This window comes from Amblyraja radiata, chromosome 17 (assembly GCF_010909765.2).
Source record: "Amblyraja radiata isolate CabotCenter1 chromosome 17, sAmbRad1.1.pri, whole genome shotgun sequence".
Classification (NCBI taxonomy): domain Eukaryota; kingdom Metazoa; phylum Chordata; class Chondrichthyes; order Rajiformes; family Rajidae; genus Amblyraja; species Amblyraja radiata.
Genome location: NC_045972.1, coordinates 37602523 through 37625551, shown reverse-complemented (window position 1 = coordinate 37625551; position 23029 = coordinate 37602523). Strand labels below are relative to the sequence as shown.

Genomic DNA, 23029 nt, shown 5'->3' with positions numbered 1-23029 from the left:
TAAGGTGGCATTTAAACACACCTGAGCATTTACAAAAACCTGTGAAGCCACGTGTCCCAAACATTATGGTGCCCTTAAAAGGGGGGACTATGTATAAACACAGCTGTAATTTCTAAATCAAAATGTATAAAAATACCCTTTAATAAAATCTGACAATGTACACTTTAACCAGATGTGACTTTTTTTTCTATTACAAATCTCAAATTGGGGAATACAGAGGCAAATAAATAAATGATGGGTCTTTGTCCCAAACATTATGGAGGGCACTGTATATGTGGTTGAGGATTGCTCTTGGTCTCGCTGAGTAATGTGGCCTGAGCCTCCTTCATGAGGAAATGGGATTTCTGGCCAAGTTCCACTGAGGTTATTACAGAAGAAGCCTCCAGGAAATTCATGAGAATATATTTTTTGGCAGATAGTTTTTTAAACCATTTGCGTCTGCCAGTGTTATTCTACTGTAACTTATATCCACTGACTACTGATATTATTACATAAACAACTGCCTAGTAGTGACACAATGGCAATTTGCCAATCAGCCTCACCAGCACAAATGTGATTTCCACATAATCATGTCGTCACTGCGTACTCATCTTCCTATATCCAGACTATTCTTCTCTGTAAATCCAGCCTCAGATTCAATTACTAACAGTAGTAGTATCTGTCTCAGCGTCTTTATAAGAGTTTTAAGTAAGAGTTTTTTTTCGAATCTTTATGCTAAATCTCTTTCATAAACTTCCCGTGTGTGCCCATCTCATCTTAAATCTCTCAGTCATTGGAAATAGTCTGCTCTGAATACCTTTGCCTCATTTTACTGTAATTTTAAATGTATGCAGCAATCAATTCCTAATTTTAAACACAGCCCCAACTATTCAAATCTTAGTGTTTAAGTGAATTTACATTGTGCCCTCACTATTCACTTTACTTTTCTCCCACAGCAGGCAGAAACATTTCCACTTATGGGACTATGTCACACCTAAAGGTCTGAGTGATGAAATAGTCTACATGAAATTTAGAAGCAACTTCATTACCAGAGTGACAAGAATTGTAACTACCCCGATTAGTGGGACAATATCTAGTATACATTTAAAGGAAGTTGCATTATGCATATGGGAAGGAGGGGAGGGAAGGAGAGGGAGGAATGGAGAGGAAGGGAGGAAGGGAGGGAGGGAGGGAGGAAGGAGGGAAGGTCTGAGCACCAACTTTGAGTAGACGGCAGTCAGGGGTGAGCAACTCATTTTTTTGCACAAGGGGAGGTGGGTGTATGGAACAAGCTGCTGGAGGAGGTAGTTGAGGCAGGTGCTATCATAACCTTTGGACAGGTACATGGATTGGATAGGTTTAGGGTTATGGGCTGAGCGTGGGCAGGTGGGAGTAGTATAGATGGGCATGTTGGTCGATGTGGGCTTTGGGCTGAAGGGCCTGTTACCACATTGAATGACTATGACTTTAACTGGGCAAACCCTGTGGATGAATAGGAACTCGGTTTGTGTGGAGACCATAAGGAAGCCCGCTACAAAAGATAGATAAAAGCTATGACTGTTGCCGATGTCCTTATTCCCCTGGCCCACCCATTCCTAAACCCAACTGTCTTCTGTACAACATCAGCCAGAAGCTATTCAGGAACTTTAACCACTTCTCTACCTGACCCCGCCCTAATCCCTCTGCTGCTCTGAATCCCGCTCCCTGCTGCGAGCACTTGTGATTTCACGCATCCATGAATGAATGAAACTGATAGCACGGAAACTGATGATTATCATAAATCAAAACCAAAATCTAGAATCCCATTTCCTCCACGGAAACTGTGCCAGCAATCAATCATCTTATTATGTTATAGACAGACAAACATAAAACAGTGCCTGAAGCCTTTACATCCATAAGTAAATAATGAGACAATTGATATCAGAGGGATTTGATAGGTATGTTTAAAGATAATGCACGAGTCATAGCGCAGACACTCTTAGTAGCTGTTGAGGCATCCACAGTGAGGGACAAGTTTGCTCTGTACATTTGGGGGTTGAGAACTACTCCAGGGAGGAGGGAAATATTTACCCTCACTGCTTTCGGGCTGTGGGGAGCGAGGATGAACTCCCCTAACATCTCCGCCATCCCCCATGCTCAGAACATATACCCTTACGAGCCAATGCCCGCTCTAACCCATTACTCTGTCGGTATACAGCCTCCTTGTATTGCCCCCATGGTCTGCACATGCCCTCTGAGATATTCATTCTTTTTGTTATTCGTTATTCGTTATTTATCGGATACGTTGGAGCTCCGCTCGGGCAGTGCGCCTGAAATCTCGTTGTATGCCTTTACAATGACAATAAAGTGTATTATCATTATCTAGTTTCTGTGGATGCTCCTTAAACGTTCCTCAGCAGCCGACCACCTGATCTCTCCACCCTTATCCTAACCTCCCCACATCCTTTCATGTCCTTGGCTGTATCCTGTAATCAAATGATTCTGTGTTTCTACCTGGTGTCACAGAATGCTTATCCCCCTAGCCAGCCCACCTCTCAATCTGACTGACTGCAGCGGCAAAATTAGCAGTCAGGGTGGCACAGTGGCGCAGCGGGAAAGTTGCTGTCATTACAGCGCCGGAGACCTAGGTTCGATCCCGACTATGGGTGCTGGCTGTACCTTTCACACTCCAAAAACATAAGATTGTAAATTGTCCCTCGAAGGAAGGATAGTGCTAGTGTACGGGGTGATCGCTGGTCGGCACAGATTCAATGGGCCAAAGGGCCTGTTTCCGTGTTGTATTTATACCCCTCTAAAGCCAAGTCCAAAGCGTCTCCCATCTCTCATAGAAACATAGAAAATAGGTGCAGGAGTAGGCCATTCGGCCCTTCGAGCCTGCACCGCCATTCAATATGATCATGGCTGATCATCCAAATCAGTATCCTGTACCTGCTTTCTCTCCATACCCCCTGATCCCTTTAGCCACAAGGGCCACATCTAACTCCCTCTTAAAAATAGCCAATGAACTGGCCTCAACTATATTCTGTGGCAGAGAATTCCAGAGATTCACCACTCTCTGTGTAAAAAATGTTTATCTCATCTCAGTCCTAAAAGATTTATCCTTAAACTGTGACCCCTTATTCTGGACTTCCCCAACATCAGGAACAATCTTCCTGCATCTAGCCTGTCCAACCCCTTAAGAATTTTGTACGTTTCTAGAAGATTCCCCCTCAATCTTCTAAATTCTAGCGAGTACATGCCGAGTCTATCCAGTCTTTCTTCATATGAAAGTCCTGACATCCCAGGAATCAGTCTGGTGAATCTTCTCTGTACTCCCTCTATGGCAAGAATGTCCTTCCTCAGCTCAGATTCTATATATTGTGGCCAACATTTCTCAACTCTTTACATTTCATTAAAAGTGATCTACAAAGCTGCCTGATTAAAACAAAACAGCCCTACTTTTGATTTCTTGTGAGACCATCACTCTCCTGTTGAGAAAAAGAGCACAGATTAATTAATAAGTGGTGTGTGATCTCATGTGATAACTTGTGGCATAAATAATCACAGCAGAGGCACTTGAATGAAAACATTTGCTTTAGAAAAATCATCTAGGTTTACTTATGTTGATCACTATCCTGTGTCTCTTATAACAAAATATACGAGCCAACGTAGATTAGGAATAGAACCTGCCTGACCTGTGAAACATTCCTTGAGGAAACGATCAAATGATTTTTCATGAGTAGGACTGGGCAACAACAAAAATGGATAGGATACTAAAGCATCATTACAAAGGGTGGCATTGTGGCAGGGCTGCTGCCTTAAGGGCCTGTCCCACTTTCACGACCTAATTCACGACTTCTGGCGAGTTTGCCCTTGACTCATACTCGCAGCATGGTCGTCACAAGGTCGTAGGAGGTCGTAGGTAGGTCGTGATGCTAGTCGTAGGTACTCATGGCATCAAGTAGGTCGGGGTGTTTTTTCAACATGATGAAAAATGTCCACGAGTAAAAAAGGTTGTGAATTAGGTTGTGAAAGTGGGACAGGCCCTTTACAGCGGCAGAGACCCGGGTTCGATACTGACTATTGGTGCTGTCTGTACAGAGTTTGTAAATTCTCCCTGTGACTGTGTGGGCTTTCTGCGGGTGCTCCGGTTTTCTCCCACACTCCAATGTTTGTAAACTAATTGGCTTTTGTAAATTGTACATTGTCCCCCAGTGTGTAAGATAGTGATCGCTGGTCGGTGCGGACTCGGCAGGCCAACGTGTTTCCACGCTGTATCTCTAAAGTCCAAAATCTAAATGTTTTATACAAATCCTTGCCTTCTAGAAAAGAGGAGATGAAAAACAGAGGGCCAGGTGCGTTGGGTGGGAGAGGGACAGGATGGAAGGAAGGAATTGCAATCTATGGCTAATCCTCAGCTAGTTTTGCATTTGCTGGCCAATTTTCTCCAACAACCTGCCTCAGAACTTCCTTATAGAGTACGGTCACACAAACCATTCCTCAGGAGTGTGCCAGGCTAGCTGAATACAAACAGCCCAAGAGTCTAGTCTAGAGTGTTATGTTTGGGGTGGGAGAATGCAACCAACCTGTTTCGAGAAATGCAATCAACCCGGCGTGCACAATCAAATAAGATCAAATAGAACAAGTTGTCCGACAACTTTAGGCTGTGCACGCCATACGCAAGAAGAAGAAGTGTTATGTTTCAAAATGATTTTTGGCTCTACCCACCAGTGAAGAGGACGTTACCTGTCAACAATCAGTTACAGCTTTACAATGATCTTGAAGTCAGACGTGCCGACCCTATTGTTATCCCCCATTTCCTTCCCACCTTTCATTGCCTGAACTCTGCCAGAGATCAGTTTGTTCAGCAAGAGATGACCCAGGAGATCTAACCCAGGGCTTTTTAAATGTTTTCTGGAACCTTGCAATATAATTGTGCAAAACATAACGTTCACGGAAGTTAGGCCACGACTGTTTGTGGCAGAGGAAGCTCAACTTGTAGGTTAATGTTGCAGAATTACGTGTCAAAACCACTTAAACTACAGCCGCTGCGTGCTGTCACCGAGCACAGCATTGTGATGAGCTTCACAAAGCCTAACTGGCAGCAGATACATTAAAATCCAGCTGGGGTCAGGGCCGTCTTAAGAGTATTATAGGCCCCCGGGCAAAGCAGTGCACTGGGGCCTGTACACGTCCAGTTTCTTTATGCCGAATCAAATATGCAGTCATGCACTTGCGATGTTCTTCTCCGTTTTCATGTTCTCCAATAACATTCTACAATACATAGATTAGCTCTATGCTCGTGGGGCCCCGGGCAACTGCCCAGCCCCCATGCGTTAAGACGGCCCTGGTTGAAATGAATCTGATAAACTTTGTACCCTTTTATTTGAAGTATATTTTCAAAGGACACAACCCTTGATCATGCTTATCATGGACCAAGGGTTGGCATTGCCAATGTTCACCTGCCTGCAGGTTGCTCAGAGTGTGCCTCTGCAATGAACATCTTGCTTATGTCAGAGTGGAATAGTTGCGTTCATTCAACCACGGGTGTGAGCACTGAGGCAAGTCCAGCAATTTGCAACCATCCTGATCGCTCAAGACCACACGGTGAGTCACTGTTAACTGCTGTAATCCTAGCGGTGGTGATTCATCTAGGGCACTGTGAATTAGAGGGGTATAGAAATTTGACCCTGTAACAGAGAAGCAAGGTATATTTCCAAATCATGATGATGTGTTACTTGGCGGAGAACTTGCAAACTAGGGGTGTCTTTGGTTCCTTCTGGATTCTCTGTGCTAAAGGTCACAGTTTACAACATGTGCTGACAGGGTCTAGTTGAGTAACTGCCGTGCATCTTGCAGATGGTACACACTGCAGCCCTTGCACACCTGTGGTGCAGGAAGTGAATGCTTGGAGGGGGGAAGGGGCACTGATCAAGCAGACTACTTTTGACCTGGATAATGTCAAGATTCTTCAGTGCTGTTGCAGCTGCACTCTCCTGGGCAAATGTAGTGTATTCCATCAAACTCTTGAAAGTGGAGTGCTTTCTCCACATCAGGAGATCACGACTAGATACCCAGCCCCTTACTGCTCTTGCAGCCAAAGGTTTAGGTGGCTAGTTCGCCGAGTTCCTGGATAATGAAGCACAGCAAGGCATTGATGATGGGGCACTTGGTAATAGCAATGCCACTGTATAACAAGCATAGTTGGCTGGACTCTCTCTTGTTTCTGATGGTCATTGTCTCATTCTTGCATGGCATGACCAAGGCTAGTCCCGTATCTGTTCAAATCTGAACCTTGCCGTGTTTGTGACAAGCGTGCCCTATCTTCAGTAAACTCTCGCAATAACGAGCCATGGGCGGGGGGCCTGGAGGAGGAGGATGGTGTCCGTTATTGCCGATCATCAGAGCGAGTGGGTTAGTTTAATCCAAGGCCGGGAGGGACGAAACGTGCCGTTGGGGGTAGGGTAGTTAAGCACGTCGAAATTCACAGGCCAGGGAGCTGCGGAGACCCTGGTCCCACACGCAGTGCACCAGGGACGGGCCCGGTACGCACGCCACTTTCATGCTGCTCACTCGCTCCGCACCCGTGATGGAAAGCACCACATGGCTCCACTCATTCGGTATCTGGCCCAAGTGGGGAGGGGGTGCAACAGGAACCTCAGTCTGCTATAACTGGCTATGTAGAGGTCCGATATTGTGAGGGTTTGCTGTATTACCTGCAGACATATGGATGGAGTGAGCAATCAATTTTACTTCGGAGTCACGTGAGTGACTACGTGAAGAACCCCACCAGGACGCATGCGTGTCATATCGCTTTCACGCTTGCGAAACGACAGGCGGGGTGGAGCGTTCCCCCGCAGCGGTAAGTTTGAAACCGCGACCTGCAGGTAAGTGATTTACTCTGCGGTAGTTTTTGTCCCCGCGCTGTTTTTACACAGGGGGGGGAAGCTGGACAAAATAGTGTCCACAAGTGCTGCGAGTGAAGCTGGCTGGGGAGGACCGCGAAGTTGCGGGAGCCAGCAGCAGCTGAAGGCACAAGCCCCGTAAGTGGGATCAGCTGTGCCGACTTTTGGTCCCGCGCCGGCCAGAACACCACGGCCGGGCGGGAGACTATTCAGAATGGGGCCGTCGACTTTGACAAGTCGAAAACGGCAGGAGGCGGGGTGGAACGACGTTCCTCCGTAGCGACAATTTAAACCAGGACCTGCAGGTAAGAGTACTCTGCGGTCTTTTTGTGTTTTCCCATGCTGATTACAGGTAGGGAGCATGGAAAAGTCGAAGAAACCAACGAGGGCTGCGACAAAGCTGGTGGGCCAGCAGCGGCCAGCGGCACTTGAATCACCTATAATGGGATCAGCTGTGCCCGATGTCGCCTCCGCACCGGCCAGATCCACTCCGCGGCCGGGCGGTAAGGCAAAACAAAAAACCATCAAAGTCGTGGACTCAGATGAGTCCGACTTTGAGCAGCCGCGGGCGGCCAGCGACCGTGAGCGCTGGAGCCGGATGGAGCGGTGTGTGGAGCATTTGCTCCAACGTGACAGGCTCCGGGAGATGGAGTCGAGTCACTGTGGGCTCTATGTAAAACCCACAGCAGCACTTCTTGTAGGGCTGCACAGTGCTTCTCCCTCGTCAGAGGGGAGTACTGGGGGTCAGTTCTGGGCTGATCCTGAAGAGGGGTTTGCAGAACAGAAATCAAGTGTGCAGGGTGTGCAGGAACGTGAAAATCTACTGGACATGGTGTCCAACTTCATACAGCCAGACCAGACTGGCCAAAACCTGGAGGACACCATGGTAACTGTATATCCCTGAATGTTCCTGTAGTAAATAATTGTATATGGAAACTCCTAAACAGCGGGGATAACAGCTTTCACCCGCACAGTGGATGAGAAGGACATGTCGCAGGACCAACAGGATGCACTGGCACTGCTTTGCAACACACGGCCATAGACAGCACCCTTACGCACCCACCAGTAGAACAAGACCGACTGGTGAAAGCTCGAAGGTCCGGTACACCAAACATGAGTCTTTCTTAGGCCATGGCCCAGACCGGCCTTCTTGGAAGATACGCGAACCCCCAACATCAACCAAACCACAAACCCAGACACCGACGCCTCAACATCAACGAAGGATTTACAAAAATAAGTAAACCTGCCACTGGTAACTATGGAGGTAGGTGGGTCTGGTTCCCTACAAATTGCAGGGAGCATGGAGGTTGGGGGGAGATTACTCTCCTTTCTGGATGCATGGAGTATGTTAACTACCGATACTTATATTTTAAGCTGTATCCAGGGATATACAATAGAATTATACACAAGTACAGCCCTCCAGTTCAACATATACCGAACCGAATGTTCGTACTTTCCGGTAAAGAAAAATCAGAAGCGCATGCTGAACTGGAGCGGCTTTACGCAAAAGGGGTAATTGAAAAATCCCAACACGAACCGCTAGAATTCGTGTCCAATATCTTTACCAAAAACAAAAAAGATGGTGGTTGTCGCATCATCATAGATCTGACCAAATTGAATACATTTGTTCAATATATTCATTTTAAAATGGAAACCTTTGTTACTGCTAAACAATTGATTTCCAAAGGTTACTTCATGGCTAGCATCGATTAAAAAATGCTTACTATTCAGTGCCTATACGAGGTGACCACAGATGTTACTTAAAATTCAACTGGATGGGACAGCACTGGCAGTATAGAGCGCTGCCAAATGGGTTAACATCAGCCCCCAGGCTGTTCACTAAAATTTTGAAACCAGCCCTAGCATTTCTACGGAAACAAAAACACATGGTCATGGCATATCTAGATGACATACTTATTGTGGGCAAAACTTTGGAATTGGCCAAACAAACTGTAACAGCCACAAAACAGTTATTTGAAAAACTTGGGTTTATTATCCATCCAGTTAAATCTAAATTAAAGCCTTCCACTACTATGGACTATTTGGGGTTCACCATTGACTCAGTTCACATGTCGGTGACTTTGCCAAAGGGAAAGGCTATAGACTTAATAGAGGCTTGCAATAACCTCATTGACATCAGTAACCGTCCATCAGATTGGTAGCAAAAGTAATTGGCAAAATGGTGGCTGCTTTTCCAGCCACACAATTTGGACCTTTACATTACCAACATTTACAGAGAGCAAAAATACAAGCACTCAAAATCAATGCTGGTCATTTTGACAGACCAATGAAGCTACCAATCAAAGCTATAATGGAACTAAAATGGTGGATAGATAACATTTGGCTTTGTTTCAATCCAATCATTATCAGCAACCCTTCTATGGTGCTACAAACTGATGCCAGTGCACTTGGTTGGGGTGCCACCAATTCCATCTCCAGCTGTGGAGGTAGATGGACTGCTCAGGAGGCATCATTATTACTAACACTGGGCATAAACTACCTGGAAACGTTGGGTGCATTCTATGGCCTAAAGTCATATTGTACTGGGTCATATCACCAGCATGTTAGACTACAGATTGACAATACCACCGTGGTAGCATATATCAACCACATGGGTGGAAACAAATCGACATCATGTGACAATCTGGCTAATACAATTTGGCAGTGGTGTATCCAGAGAGATATTTGGATATCAGCTACTTACCTACCAGGTAAACTAAATTTAGTGTTCAAAAGGGAACTGCAGATGCTGGAATATCGAAGGTACACAAAATTGCTGGGGAAACTCAGCGGGTGCAGCAGCATCTATGGAGCGAAGGAAATAGGCGACGTTTCGGGCCGAAACCCTTCTTCAGACTGAATTTAGTGGCAGACACCAGGTCACGCAAATTTAATGAAAACACCGAATGGATGTTGAATAAAAAGTATTTGCTGATATTACAGCACGATACCATTAGTTTCAATATAATTATGGAGAGGGTCAGAACCGGACCTAGGGTTGTGATTTTTGATTGGAGAAAGGCTAACTTTGAGGAGATGCGAAAGGATTTAAAAGGAGTAAATTGGGACATTTTGTTTTATGGGAAAGATGTGGAAGAGAAATGGAGTACATTTAAAGGTGAAATTTTAAGAGTTCAGAATCTTTATGTCCCTGTTCGGTTGAAAGGAAATAGTAAAAATCGGAAAGAGCCATGGTTTTCAAGGGAAATTGGACACTTGGTTCGGAAAAAGAGGGAGATCTACAATAATTATAGGCAGCATGGAGTAAATGAAGTGCGTGAGGAGTATAAAGAATGTAAAAAGAATCTTAAGAAAGAAATTAGAAAAGCTAAAAGAAGATATGAGGTTGCTTTGGCAAGTAAGGTGAAAGTAAACTCAAAGGGTTTCTACAGCTATATTAATAGCAAAAGGATAACGAGGGTAAAATTGGTCCATTAGAGAGTCAGAGTGGACAGCTATCTGCAGAGCCAAAAGAGATGGGGGAGATATTGAACAATTTCTTTTCTTCGGTATTCACCAAGGAGAAGGATATTGAATTATGTGAGGTAAGGGAAACAAGTAGAGTAGCTATGGAAACTATGAGATTCAAAGAAGAGGAAGTACTGACACTTTTGAGAAATATAAAAGTGGATAAGTCTCCAGGTCCGGACAGGATATTCCCTAGGACATTGAGGGAAGTTAGTGTAGAAATAGCAGGGGCTATGACAGAAATATTTCAAATGTCATTAGAAACGGGAATAGTGCCGGAGGATTGGCGTACTGCGCATGTTGTTCCATTGTTTAAAAAGGGGTCTAAGAGTAAACCTAGCAATTATAGACCTGTTAGTTTGACGTCAGTGGTGGGCAAATTAATGGAAAGGATACTTAGAGATAATATATATAAGCATCTGGATAAACAGGGTCTGATTAGGAACAGTCAACATTGATTTGTGCCTGGAAGGTCATGTTTGACTAATCTTCTTGAATTTTTTGAAGAGGTTACTCGGGAAATTGATGAGGGTAAAGCAGTGGATGTTGTATATATGGACTTCAGTAAGGCCTTTGACAAGGTTCCTCATGGAAGGTTGGTTAAGAAGGTTCAATGGTTGGGTATTAATGGTGGAGTAGCAAGATGGATTCAACAGTGGCTGAATGGGAGATGCCAGAGAGTAATGGTGGATGGTTGTTTGTCAGGTTGGAGGCCAGTGACTAGTGGGGTGCCACAGGGATCTGTGTTGGGTCCACTGTTGTTTGTCATGTACATCAATGATCTGGATGATGGTGTGGTAAATTGGATTAGTAAGTATGCAGATGATACTAAGATAGGTGGGTTTGTGGATAATGAAGTAGATTTTCAAAGTCTACAGAGAGATTTATGCCAGTTGGAAGAGTGGACTGAAAGATGGCAGATGGAGTTTAATGCTGATAAGTGTGAGGTGCTACATCTTGGCAGGACAAATCAAAATAGGACGTACACGGTAAATGGTAGGGAATTGAAGAATACAGGTGAACAGAGGGATCTGGGAATAACTGTGCACAGTTCCCTGAAAGTGGAATCTCATGTAGATAGGGTGGTAAAGCTTTTGGTGTGCTGGCCTTTATAAATCAGAGCATTGAGTATAGAAGTTGGGATGTAATGTTAAAATTGAACAAGGCATTGGTGAGGCCAATTCTGGAGTATGGGGTACAATTTTGGTCGCCTAATTATAGGAAGGATGTCAACAAAATAGAGAGAGTACAGAGGAGATTTACTAGAATGTTGCCTGGGTTTCAGCAACTAAGTTACAGAGAAAGGTTGAACAAGTTAGGGCTTTATTCTTTGGAGCGCAGAAGGTTAAGGGGGGACTTGATAGAGGTTTTTAAAATGATGAGAGGGATAGACAGAGTTGACGTGGATAAGCTTTTCCCACTGAGAGTAGGGAAGATTCAAACAAGGGGACATGACTTGAGAATTAAGGGACAGAAGTTTAGGGGTAACATGAGGGGGAACTTCTTTACTCAGAGAGTGGTGGCTGTGTGGAATGAGCTTCCAGGGAAGGTGGTGGAGGCAGGTTCGTTTTTATCATTTAAAAATAAATTGGATAGTTATATGGACGGGAAAGGAATGGAGGGTTATGGTCTGAGCGCAGGTATATGGGACTAGGGGAGAATACGTGTTCGGTACGGACTAGAAGGGTCGAGATGGCCTGTTTCCGTACTGTAATTGTTATATGGCTATATGGTTATATGGAACACCAGATATCGATCTATTCGCATCCAGGCTTAATCACCAGTTATCAAACTATGTTTCGTGGGAACCAGACCCTGGGGCAGCGGCGACAGATGCATTTTCGCTGCATTGGGGGGGGGGGGGGGGGGGGGGAAATTGTTTATTTATGCATTCCCTCCTTTCTGCCTCATCAGTCGGGTATTAAGGAAAATACAGCAAGACTCTGCGTCTGGTATTTTGGTAGTACCCGATTGGCCTACTCAACCATGGTTCCCAGTGATACTGAACATGGTATTAGAACCATGTATCACCATCCCGAATAGACCAGACTTATTGGTTCATCCCGTAACAAGGGATAGCCACCCATGCCATAACTATTTGAATTTATTAATTTGTAGAGTTTAAAAATACCACTACTACAGCTGGGACTGACGGACCGAACAGTGAACATGATTTCGGCGGGCCACAGACAGTCCACCAAAACACAGTATCTGGTCTATATCAGGAAGTGGGAGATGAATTGTCACAAAAACAGCATCACCTACAGAGATATGAACATCCCGTCTGTTCTGGAATACTTGGCAGGCCTCCATTATGATGAGGGGCTCAGTTATAGTGCCATGAACTGCGCCAGAAGTGCCCTATCAACTTATCTATGGCAAGGAACAGAGCGTCACTCTGCTGGGACTCACCCACTGGTGACAAAACTTATGAGGGGAATTTTTAATACCAATCCCCCAAGAACCAGGTACTCCCAAATAAGGGATGTGAGTATTGTCCTGAAGATGCTCAGGAATTGGTCTCCAGCAACAGCTCTGTCCCTACATAGACTGACATTAAAAACAGTCATGCTAATGGCATTGGTCACGGCACAAAGGGTACAGTCATTACATAAATTAAGACTGGACACATGACTTCTTCATCTGAAAATATTACGTTTCATATTTATGAATTAGTAAAGCAGAACAGACAGGGATCAGCAGGCCTCAATATAGAATTTAGGTCTTACCCAACAGATGATCGTCTCTGCATAGTAAGACATTTGTCATTATACATGGAGAACACGAAAATCATCAGAGGCAATGAGAAGGCACTTTTAGTCAGCCATAAGCAACCACACAAAAGAGTGACGGTCCAGACCATCTCAAGATGGCTGAAACAGGTTCTAATACAGGCTGGGATGGATACTAATATTTTTTAATCTAATTCCACCAGGGCAGCAGCTACATCGGCAGCAATGCAGTTGGATGTGCCAATGGACCAAATCCTCAAGGCAGCAGGATGGTCAGGGGAAAAACATTCCAACTATTTGATCATAAACCAGTCATTAAACCTGGAACATTTGCAGAAACAATTTAAGTTCTGTAATTTAATTACCCCATAAATAGGGGCTATAATTTGTGTTAATCAATTCATAGATTTCAATGTCGGATTCATGTCTAAAATATGTTGACACAATCCCTCCTACAGTCATTAAGGCAGATGTGATGCATGGACTCGTTTCCACGGCATGAAATCACAGAGCTTTGAAATCTTCACGTAGTCACTCACGTGACTCCGAAGTAAAATAGTAAGATTAAACGAGAACTTACCAGTTCGAAGTTTGATCGTTATTTTATGAGGAGTACGTTGAGGGAATACGTGCCCTCCGCTCCCACCCATGATCATATACTCAACTGGTATTTCTTCTCTAATCTTACTATGTTTAAGTCATTACAGTTATCTGCGATTTCACACCGCTGCTTTGAAGAATGACACGCATGCGTCCTGGCAGGGTTCTTCACGTATTCCCTCAACGTACTCCTCATAAAATAACGATCAAACTTCGAACTGGTAAGTTCTCGTTTAATCTTACTATTAATACCTCTACTTCTGATATTATAACCGACAGTTCGAGGACTTCACTAACAAAGGACTGGGGCAGACATAATTGGAGAGTATTCCATCAACTTCGACTTAACCTTATGATTCCTGATATTATACTTCAACATACGCTGCCAAAACAATATTACTCTCGCCTCAGGTTTGGAATGCAAGACTTTGCTCATGTTTGAGAAATGGTTATAATGAGGTCTGGAGCTAAGTACCCTTGACAGCCCCAAAATAAGCACTGATCAGCAGGTTAATGGTATCTATACTTCCGTGGTATCTAGAAATCAGTGGTAAACACAACGCTAGCATTTATTTCAAGAGGGCTAGAATACAAAACAATAAGTATTGTGAGCAATTTTGGGCACCATATTTGAGGAAGGATGTACTGGCTCTGGAGAGGGTCCAGAGGAGGTTTACAAGAAAGATTCCAGGAATGAGTGGGTTAACGTATGATGAGTGTTTGACCGCACTGGGCCTCTACACGCTGGAGTTTAACATCTAGATAAGTAAGTTACCTTCTGCACACACAAAGAATTCTGCAGATTCACCACCCTCTGACTAAAGAAAATAACTATGAAGTATATTATCCACTGAATGCGCAGTTGTAATTCACCAAGGTTACTTCATCAGAATGTCTCCGTTCCACCCACTTGATGACCACCAATACTGTGTGATCATAATCATCTTCAAGTTGCCCTCCACATATAACACCTAGACTCAATTTACACAGGAAGGGCAATGATTGTTTACTTTCAGAGCCATCCACATCCTGAAAAATTATTTATTATTAAAAACTCATTGAACTCAGCACCATTGAATACCGGCTATTAATATAAATGAAGGCTTTGGAGCTATACGTCTTCGCTACTTCTGCTAGTCAGGTGGTCAATTACAAAAAAAAACCAGATGCTACACATTAAAAAGGACAAAGACTTCCATTGATTACCAATCTGCAAAGAAAACTATCCAGCAACTGGAAAAGCTTCCAATTATACTCAATACACTTTTCAAGTCAATCTGTTGTCTGCTAAAGATTATTTTCATAGGATTTCAGAAAACTACAGCAATCAGCCCGCTGGTCCCAAGAGCAATTTAGCACCAAAATAAGACATGGTAAATAACATCATGTAGAGCTGAAGGACTTATTCCGCAGCTGATCGTTCACGATTAGTTCTACAAGAAATCTGCTTGGAGGCCTGTATTTTTCTTCTAATCCCAGCAATTAATCTCTGGGTGAAAATATCATACTTTAATTCAGATTAGGACTCGGAGATCCAATGGTGATCATTTGTGGGAAATGGCCTGGATAATTATAAGCATGTTGTGGTGTAATGTCTTGATCATAGAATCATACAGTGTGGAAACAGCTCCTTCGGCCCAACCTGCCTACACTGACCAACATGTCCCATCTACATAGGGTCGCCAACTTTCTCACTCCCAAATAATGGACAAAAGGTCGAAATACGGGACAAATTCCCGACGGCAATTCGTTGACCGACACGGCCGTGGCTGGGCGAATGATGAGCTGGCCAGGCTGCTGCACTGCACACAAAGCCCAGCCAGTGGGCCAGCTGAGGAGTTTTGCCCCGGGCGCGCGAAATAGAGCGTAAAGTCCGGCGCCCCATCCAACTCATGAACCGATGATCGGCCATGAGAAGGAGGGGTGGTGGTGTCGGTGGTAAGCGAAGATCCGATGGTCGGACAGCTGGCCCGAGCTGCCGACCGACAAGGCCACGGTGAGGCGCTGCTGCTGCTGCTGCACTCCATGGGCTGCACTACGTCGGGACAGGTGAGGCGAGGCACTCCGACCCGACAGTCCCCTTGACCCGAGTAGTTGCAGTCAAATACGGGACAAGGGCGGTCCCGTACGGGACAAACCAATTTAGCCCAAATTACAGGATGTCGCAGCTAATACGGGACAGTTGTCAACCCTACATCTACACTTGCCTGCATTTGGCCAGTCCTATCCATGTACCTGTCTAATTGTTTCTTAAAGATAGCGATTGTCCCTGCCTCAACTACCTCCTCCGGCAGCTCGTTCCATACACCCATCACCCTCTCTGTGAAAAAGTTACCTCTCAGATTCCTATAAAATCTTTCCCCTTCACCCTAAACCTATGCCCTCTGGTTCTTGATGTCCCCACTCAAGGCAAGTGACTGTGTGTCCACCCGATCTATCCCTCTCATGATGTTATACATGTTTACATGATCACCCTCATTCTTCTGTGCTTCAGTCCCAGTCTGTTCAACCTTCATTCCCTATTTTTCTCTCATGTTGCTTAAGTTTATGATCATAAGGAGTGCTTTTATATGCAGGTGAATATAAAAATTTAAATGTTATGATGGTAATGCCCCAAAATCCAACCAATTGCTAGTGTGATCTCTTGCCTGTACTATTGCACCAGAAATTCAATTACTAATGTGTGAAAGATACATATTCTAGATGCGCTGGGATGCACCCTCAGTGATGTAACCTGGGGTGATCGGGTCTCACAACATCAGACACCCTCGCCCAGGCGACCCAGCCGGGGTTGATCAAGCCCCGACTTGCGTCCCAGCCGCAAACGCCCACAGATCAGCCTCTTAATCCAAAGCCACCAAGTGGCTTTCTCTGCGGCTTTGCTTGCGGATTGAATGGCCCTCTTCTTTGCCAGCCCCATAATGCCCAATTGGTTGAGGACTTTGCAGAGTGAGCATCCTGCAAACCTCTACAGCCCACCTTATTATTATTATGTTCATTATTTGGCGGAGAGAAATTTGACATCTGTTACTGGTTTGGAGCTTCCTGCTGTTCTGCCACCATCAATTAAATTTATCTTAATTCAACTACATAGTGAATATAGTCTGAGGAGCCACAAGAGGTTATTGCCCATCATGATGTTCTACACATCTCGTGGACCTGATCATCAACATAAATAAAACAACACTTTCCAAACCCTTTCAGTAATGTGGTGGCGAGCTGTCTTTCTAAGCCACTGTAGTCCTCTGTTCTAACATCTACTTATCTAGACGTTAAGCACTTATGAATTGCCTTGAGACATTTTATTACATTAGAGGTACTTGAAGCAATTTACTATTAGGGCCAGATCAAATTTCCATTCAGAGGGAAACTCTTATGGTCAATGGATAAACTAAGCAAGAACCATCACAAACTTGCATTCTTTGCCACTTAGGAACATGCAGTTTATTTTGCATGAGGCTAACACTGGAAAAGTTGCTCAATTGATAGTTTTTTTAAAACAGATCAATAATGCTAATTGAAAAGTCATGGTAGGGTAATGATTAGGTTCCTGCCTAGAAACAAGGAACTGCAGATGATGATTAATAACCAAAGGACACAAAGTGCTAAAATAACTTAGCAGATCAGGCAACATCCCTGGAGAATGTGGATAGGTAATGTTTCGGGTCGAGACTCTTCTTCTGACTGAGAGACCAAGTTCCTGCCTTTGCAACTGATATCATAGAAACATAGAAAATAGGTGCAGGAGTAGGCCATTCGGCCCTTCGAGCCTGCACCGTCATTCAATATGATCATGGCTGATCATCCAACTCAGTATCCTGTACCTGCTTTCTCTCCATACCCCCTGATCCCTTTAGCCACAAGGGCCACATCTAACTCCCTCTTAAATATAGCCAACGAACTGGCCTCAACTACCTTCTGTGGCAGAGAATTCCAGAGATTCACCACTCTCTGTGTGAAAAATGTTTTTCTCATCTCGGTCCTAAAAGATTTCCCCCTTATCCTTAAACTGTGACCCCTTGTTCTGGACTTCCCCAACATCGGAAACAATCTTCCTGCATCTAGCCTGTCCAACCCCTTAAGAATTTTGTAAGTTTCTATAAGATCCCCCCTCAATCTTCTAATTTCTAGCGAGTACAAACCGAGTCTATCCCGTCTTTCTTCATATGAAAGTCCTGACATCCCAGGAATCAGTCTGGTGAACCTTCTCTGTACTCCCTCTATGGCAAGAATGTCTTTCCTCAGATTAGGAGACCAAAACTGTACGCAATACTCCAGGTGTGGTCTCACCAAGACCCTGTACAACTGCAGTAGAACCTCCCTGCTCCTATACTCAAATCCTTTTGCTATGAATGCTAACATACCATTCGCCTTCTTCACTGCCTGCTGCACCTGCATGCCTACTTTTAATGACTGGTGTACCATGACACCCAGGTCTCGTTGCATCTCCCCCTTTCCTAATCGGCCACCTAATCGGCCACCATTCAGATAATAATCTACTTTCCTGTTTTTGCCACCAAAACCTCACATTTATCCACATTATACTGCATCTGCCATGCATTTGCCCACTCACCCAGCCTATCCAAGTCACCTTGCAGCCTCCTAGCATCCTCCTCACAGCTAACACTGCCCCCCAGCTTCGTGTCATCCGCAAACTTGGAGATGTTGCATTCAATTCCCTCGTCCAAATCATTAATATATATCGTAAATAGCTGGGGTCCCAGCACTGAGCCTGGCGGTACCCCACTAGTCACTGCCTGCCATTGTGAAAAGGACCCGTTTACTCCTACTCTTTGCTTCCTGTCTGCCAGCCAGTTCTCTATCCACATCAATACTGAACCCCCAATACCGTGTGCTTTAAGTTTGTATACTAATCTCTTATGTGGGACCTTGTCGAAAGCTTTCTGAAAGTCCAGATATAACACATCCACTGGTTCTCCCTTATCCACTCTACTAGTTACATCCTCGGTTATATCATTTCACTCGCTCTAGGGGCACAAGTTCCAGTGAGTAATTAATTTCAGAATTAATGAAAAAAAAGGTTTGATTTAGTAATGAAGGCCATGATACTAAATTATGTACAGATCCATCTGAGTCATTCGCATCTTTAAGGGAAGGACATTTTCTGTATTAATCTGGACTGAACCATATTTGACTCCAGACTCACCAATATGGTGGTCTCCTACATACGTCCTTATTTCTGGGGGATTTAAAGGCAGTCAATAAATGAAGACACTACCATTGACATCCATATCCCAGGAACAAATAAGAGACTTCCAAGATGGTGAGGGACATACTTCCAAGATGGCGGCAAACGCAGGTGACTCTGTGCATTAGTCACAGGAGTGGATCTGCAATCACACATCTCAATTGCTCTACACGTTTAAATCTGTACTGTACACTGTGAATGACTTGATTGTAATCGTGTCCTGTCTTTCCGCTGACTGGTTAGCATGCATCAAAAGCTTTTCACTCTACCTCGGTACACATGACAATAAACTAAAACTGAAAACTGAAACTGAGATAAATCAAGACAAAGACAAGGTTCTAAATGGTCCACTCCTGTTATTATATTCTTCTTAGATTAAACCCCCCGCCCAGTAAATAAACAATCATCCTAAAAGCAAAAAAGGACTTCTCAATATCATTATATTTTAGAAATCACCGCCATTCATATCTAGTAAATGTTGAGCTTGCGACTAAACTCTGGGAGTAAACCTGCCCGCCTACCATTAATGTTCAGTGTAGCTGACGCAGGAAGAAAAACAGTAACTCACTGTCACCGTCAATAAGGCTATTGGCTGGAAGAAATTCATTTTCCCAGTGGCTTAAATCTATAAACTCAGAACAGCAATTTACACGAGCTGGAATTATTCATTGAACAACTCAACAAAGCAAAAAAAACAAAACAAAAAAAACAAAAAAATCATTTCCAAGTACATTATTTCTGCCAAAGTGATTGGAGTTGAACATTAGTCATTAGGTGAAGCTATAAGTGGATTGACTGGATTCCATGTACTAAGTATTGTAGACCACATAATTGAAGAGCATTTTATGCCTGAATTATGCTGCTTTACTGAAGTGTTAAGCTTGGCTCTAATGGAGTGAATAGGAATTGCTCCAGTACTCTGCCTCGATTAGAGCTATTATTCTAGAAGAAGAAAGCTCTCCCAAATTGATTTTTCAATTCTTGCATTGGATGTACGTGATAAACGGACTGCTCTTCCAACACCTTTCCAACCCACTTCTGCCCCGAAGAGCAAGCACATGGTGAACTCACGAGTCGTAATCCTGGATGATCTGTCCCACAGCCCAAATGGCAGCAAGGTATTCATTTGATTCCATGGAGTTGATGTAATGCAGGGAGCTGGCATCACGAGGGTTTCCATTGGAAGCTGTGAAGTCAATTCCAACCTGAAGAGAAAACACATCACCATGTGAGCTTTGCAATTACCCCAAAACAAGTTTCATTTCCATAATTCAAACCAATTGATCCACAGAGATTACCTGCATGAATTACAAGTATGTTGGGAGCTGGTATTGCTGCCATAGTCCCAGAGTGCCTTCCAATCATTCAATATAAGCACAATTTGAAAAAATAAGCTAGAAACAAGGAACTACAAGTGCTGGTTTATACCAAAGATAGACACAAAGTGCTGGAGTAACTCAGCGGGTCAGGCAGCATCTCTGGAGAAAAAGGATAGATGTCATTTCGCATCGGGACGCTTCTTCAGACATGACACAACAGTAGTGGGCCTCATCCGCAACAACGACGACCAGGCATACAGAGAGGAGGTGGAGCAGCTGGTGAGCTGGTGCAGCAGGAACAACCTTCTCCTAAATGTGGACAAAACCAAGGAGATTGTCGTCGATTTCAGAAGGAAAAATCAGCCCAGTCACACTCCGCTGTGCATCAACAACTTAGCAGTGGAGCAGGTGAAAAGCATCAAGTTCCTGGGAGTGCATATAACGGATACCTTAACTTGGTCTACAAACGTCACATCTCTGGTAAAACGGGCACAGCAGCGTTTGTACTTCCTCCGCAGGATGAGAAGATCACACCTCCACCCTCCCATCCTCACCACATTCTACAGAAGCACCATTGAATCAGTCATGACCAGCTGCATCTCTATGTGGTGCGGCGGCTGTACAGCTGCGGACTGGAAGTGCCTTCAGAGAGTGGTGAGGACTGCGGAAAAAATCATTGGGACTTCTCTTCCTTCCATCATGGACATTGGTTACAAACGCTGCCTGACAAGAGCTAAGGGCATTACCAGAGCCCCCACACACCCACAATATGGACTGTTTACACTGCTGAACTCTGGGAGGAGGTACCGCAGCATGAAGAGCGGGACAACCAGGTTCTGCAACAGCTTCATCCCCCAGGCCATAAGACTATTGAACTCACAATCAAACCGATGCTAGAACTTTCTTATACATTGCCACTTTTTAAAACTTTCCTACATATCTATTTTACAGAACTACGCACATGAAGCACTTTTTATGGACACACTAAGCACTTTTACTGATCGCTTGATATAAATGTTATGTTCTGCTGCTACTTTGAAGAGTCAATGCAACGAAATTTCATTCAGTGTGCACTGTGTCTATGTGTATACCTGAATGACAATTAAAGTGAATCTATCTAATCTATCTATCTAAGAAGGGTTCCGACCCGAAACTTCACCCATCCTTTTTCAACAAAGAAGCTGCCAGACCCGCTGAGTTACTCCAGCCCTTTGTGTCTATCTTTAAAAAGCCGATGTAAAAAAAAACGATGTAAAAAAAAATTTGTCCCTAGTGGGTGTAGGATAGTGTTAATGTGCGGGGATCGCTAGTCGGCGGGGACCCAGTGGCCCGAAGGGCCTGTTTCCGTGCTGTATCTCTAAAACTTTTTTGCTCCTGAATCAACATGCTGAATACATCCCTTCAGAATATGATAAATATTAATACAACAATGTTGTGCATACCACAACTTGCAATCCAGTTCTAAAATCAAGAAATACGCAAACCTCAGAAGATCATCAAATGGATCTCTAGACACAAGACAAATTATTCAGACAAATTACATTCAGATGATTCAGTATTTATACTAATTGTTGATTAAGGAAGCTGTATATGTGTTTACTGTTGAAAGGACTGACGTACTATGTTGGAAGGTGCCTTTGTCTCCAGTTGTTCCTGAGAGATCCCACAGTCTGGAATCCTTCCAATGCTTAAATGTCACGCTTGTATCTTGGGGACAAACAGTGGACAATACTCAAGCTATGGTCTGATCTGAGCATTCTAGCTTTAATCAGAACGTAAATCTAATTACTTGACCTTGTGTTTCACTATTCTATTGGCATTGTTGACTAATGGCACAATGGGCTAAGTGTTCGGCTGGCAACCGGAAGGTAGCCGGTTCGAATCCCGCATGGAGTGCATACTGTCGTTGTGTCCTTGGGCAAGACACTTCACCCACCTTTGCCTGTGTGTGAATGTGTGTGAATGTGTGTAAGTGATTGGTGGTGGTCGGAGGGGCCGTAGGCGCAGATTGGCAGCCACGCTTCCGTCAGTCTGCCCCAGGGCAGCTGTGGCTACAGAAGTAGCTTACCACCACCGAGTGTGACTGAGGAGTGAATGAATAATGCGATGTAAAGCGCCTTGAGTATTAGAAAGGCGCTATATAAATCCCATCCATTATTATTATTATTATTACTGCTAGGCATTGAATCCAAAAACATTTTTTTTCACCATTTATCTGTTTCATCAACAATGGCTAATTTTCCAACAATTACACATATCTGCCGATGTAAAATTTGATTACACTGCTAACCTGTCCTCCCACTTATTTTCTACAACGTATTGTTTATTTTCTTAGCTGTTTTATTCACTGCTAGTTCCTCTGATTTTTCAAGGCCAGGTCATCGATAAACATGAAAACAGTAGATCTCAAAGTTGCAAACACTGGATCTCCTTTTGCACCTGGCATAACTGCTCCTGAGTATTTAATACTCTGGCCAATTTTACATCAATTCCCAGCTTTACCATAATTTCCTCGGTCTTGAGATCGAGTGATAAAGAATTCTCAAACACTTCTCGGAGGTTTCGATGGAGTTGATATGGATGCACTCTTTCTGATGTCCAGCAAATCTTTTCACTTTCGCTTAAAGTTTGCTTTTAGGTTTTGTTTAATGATCGATAAAACTATAACAAATTTCAATGTATAATGATGATGTCTTGTAATGTTTAGTTTAGAGATACAACTTGGAAACAGGCCCTTTGGCCCACTGAGTCCACGCCAACCGTTAATCACCCTTTCGCACTAGTTCTATGTCATCTCCCTTTCTCCTCCACTCCCTACACACCAGGGGCAAATTTTGC

The 23029-nt window shown here is 44.0% G+C and overlaps 1 protein-coding gene across 4 annotated transcripts in view; it reads right to left on the bottom strand.

Moving 5' to 3' along the window:
* Window positions 1–23029, bottom strand: part of cpne2 (copine 2) — a 170105-nt gene that overhangs the window by 48808 nt on the left and 98268 nt on the right. For all 4 annotated transcript variants that reach the window (XM_033036188.1, XM_033036191.1, XM_033036190.1 and 1 more), the window contains exon 11: window positions 19944–20077. In XM_033036188.1, the coding sequence (XP_032892079.1) occupies window positions 19944–20077 (134 nt within the window). The remainder of the gene's footprint in view (window positions 1–19943; window positions 20078–23029) is intronic.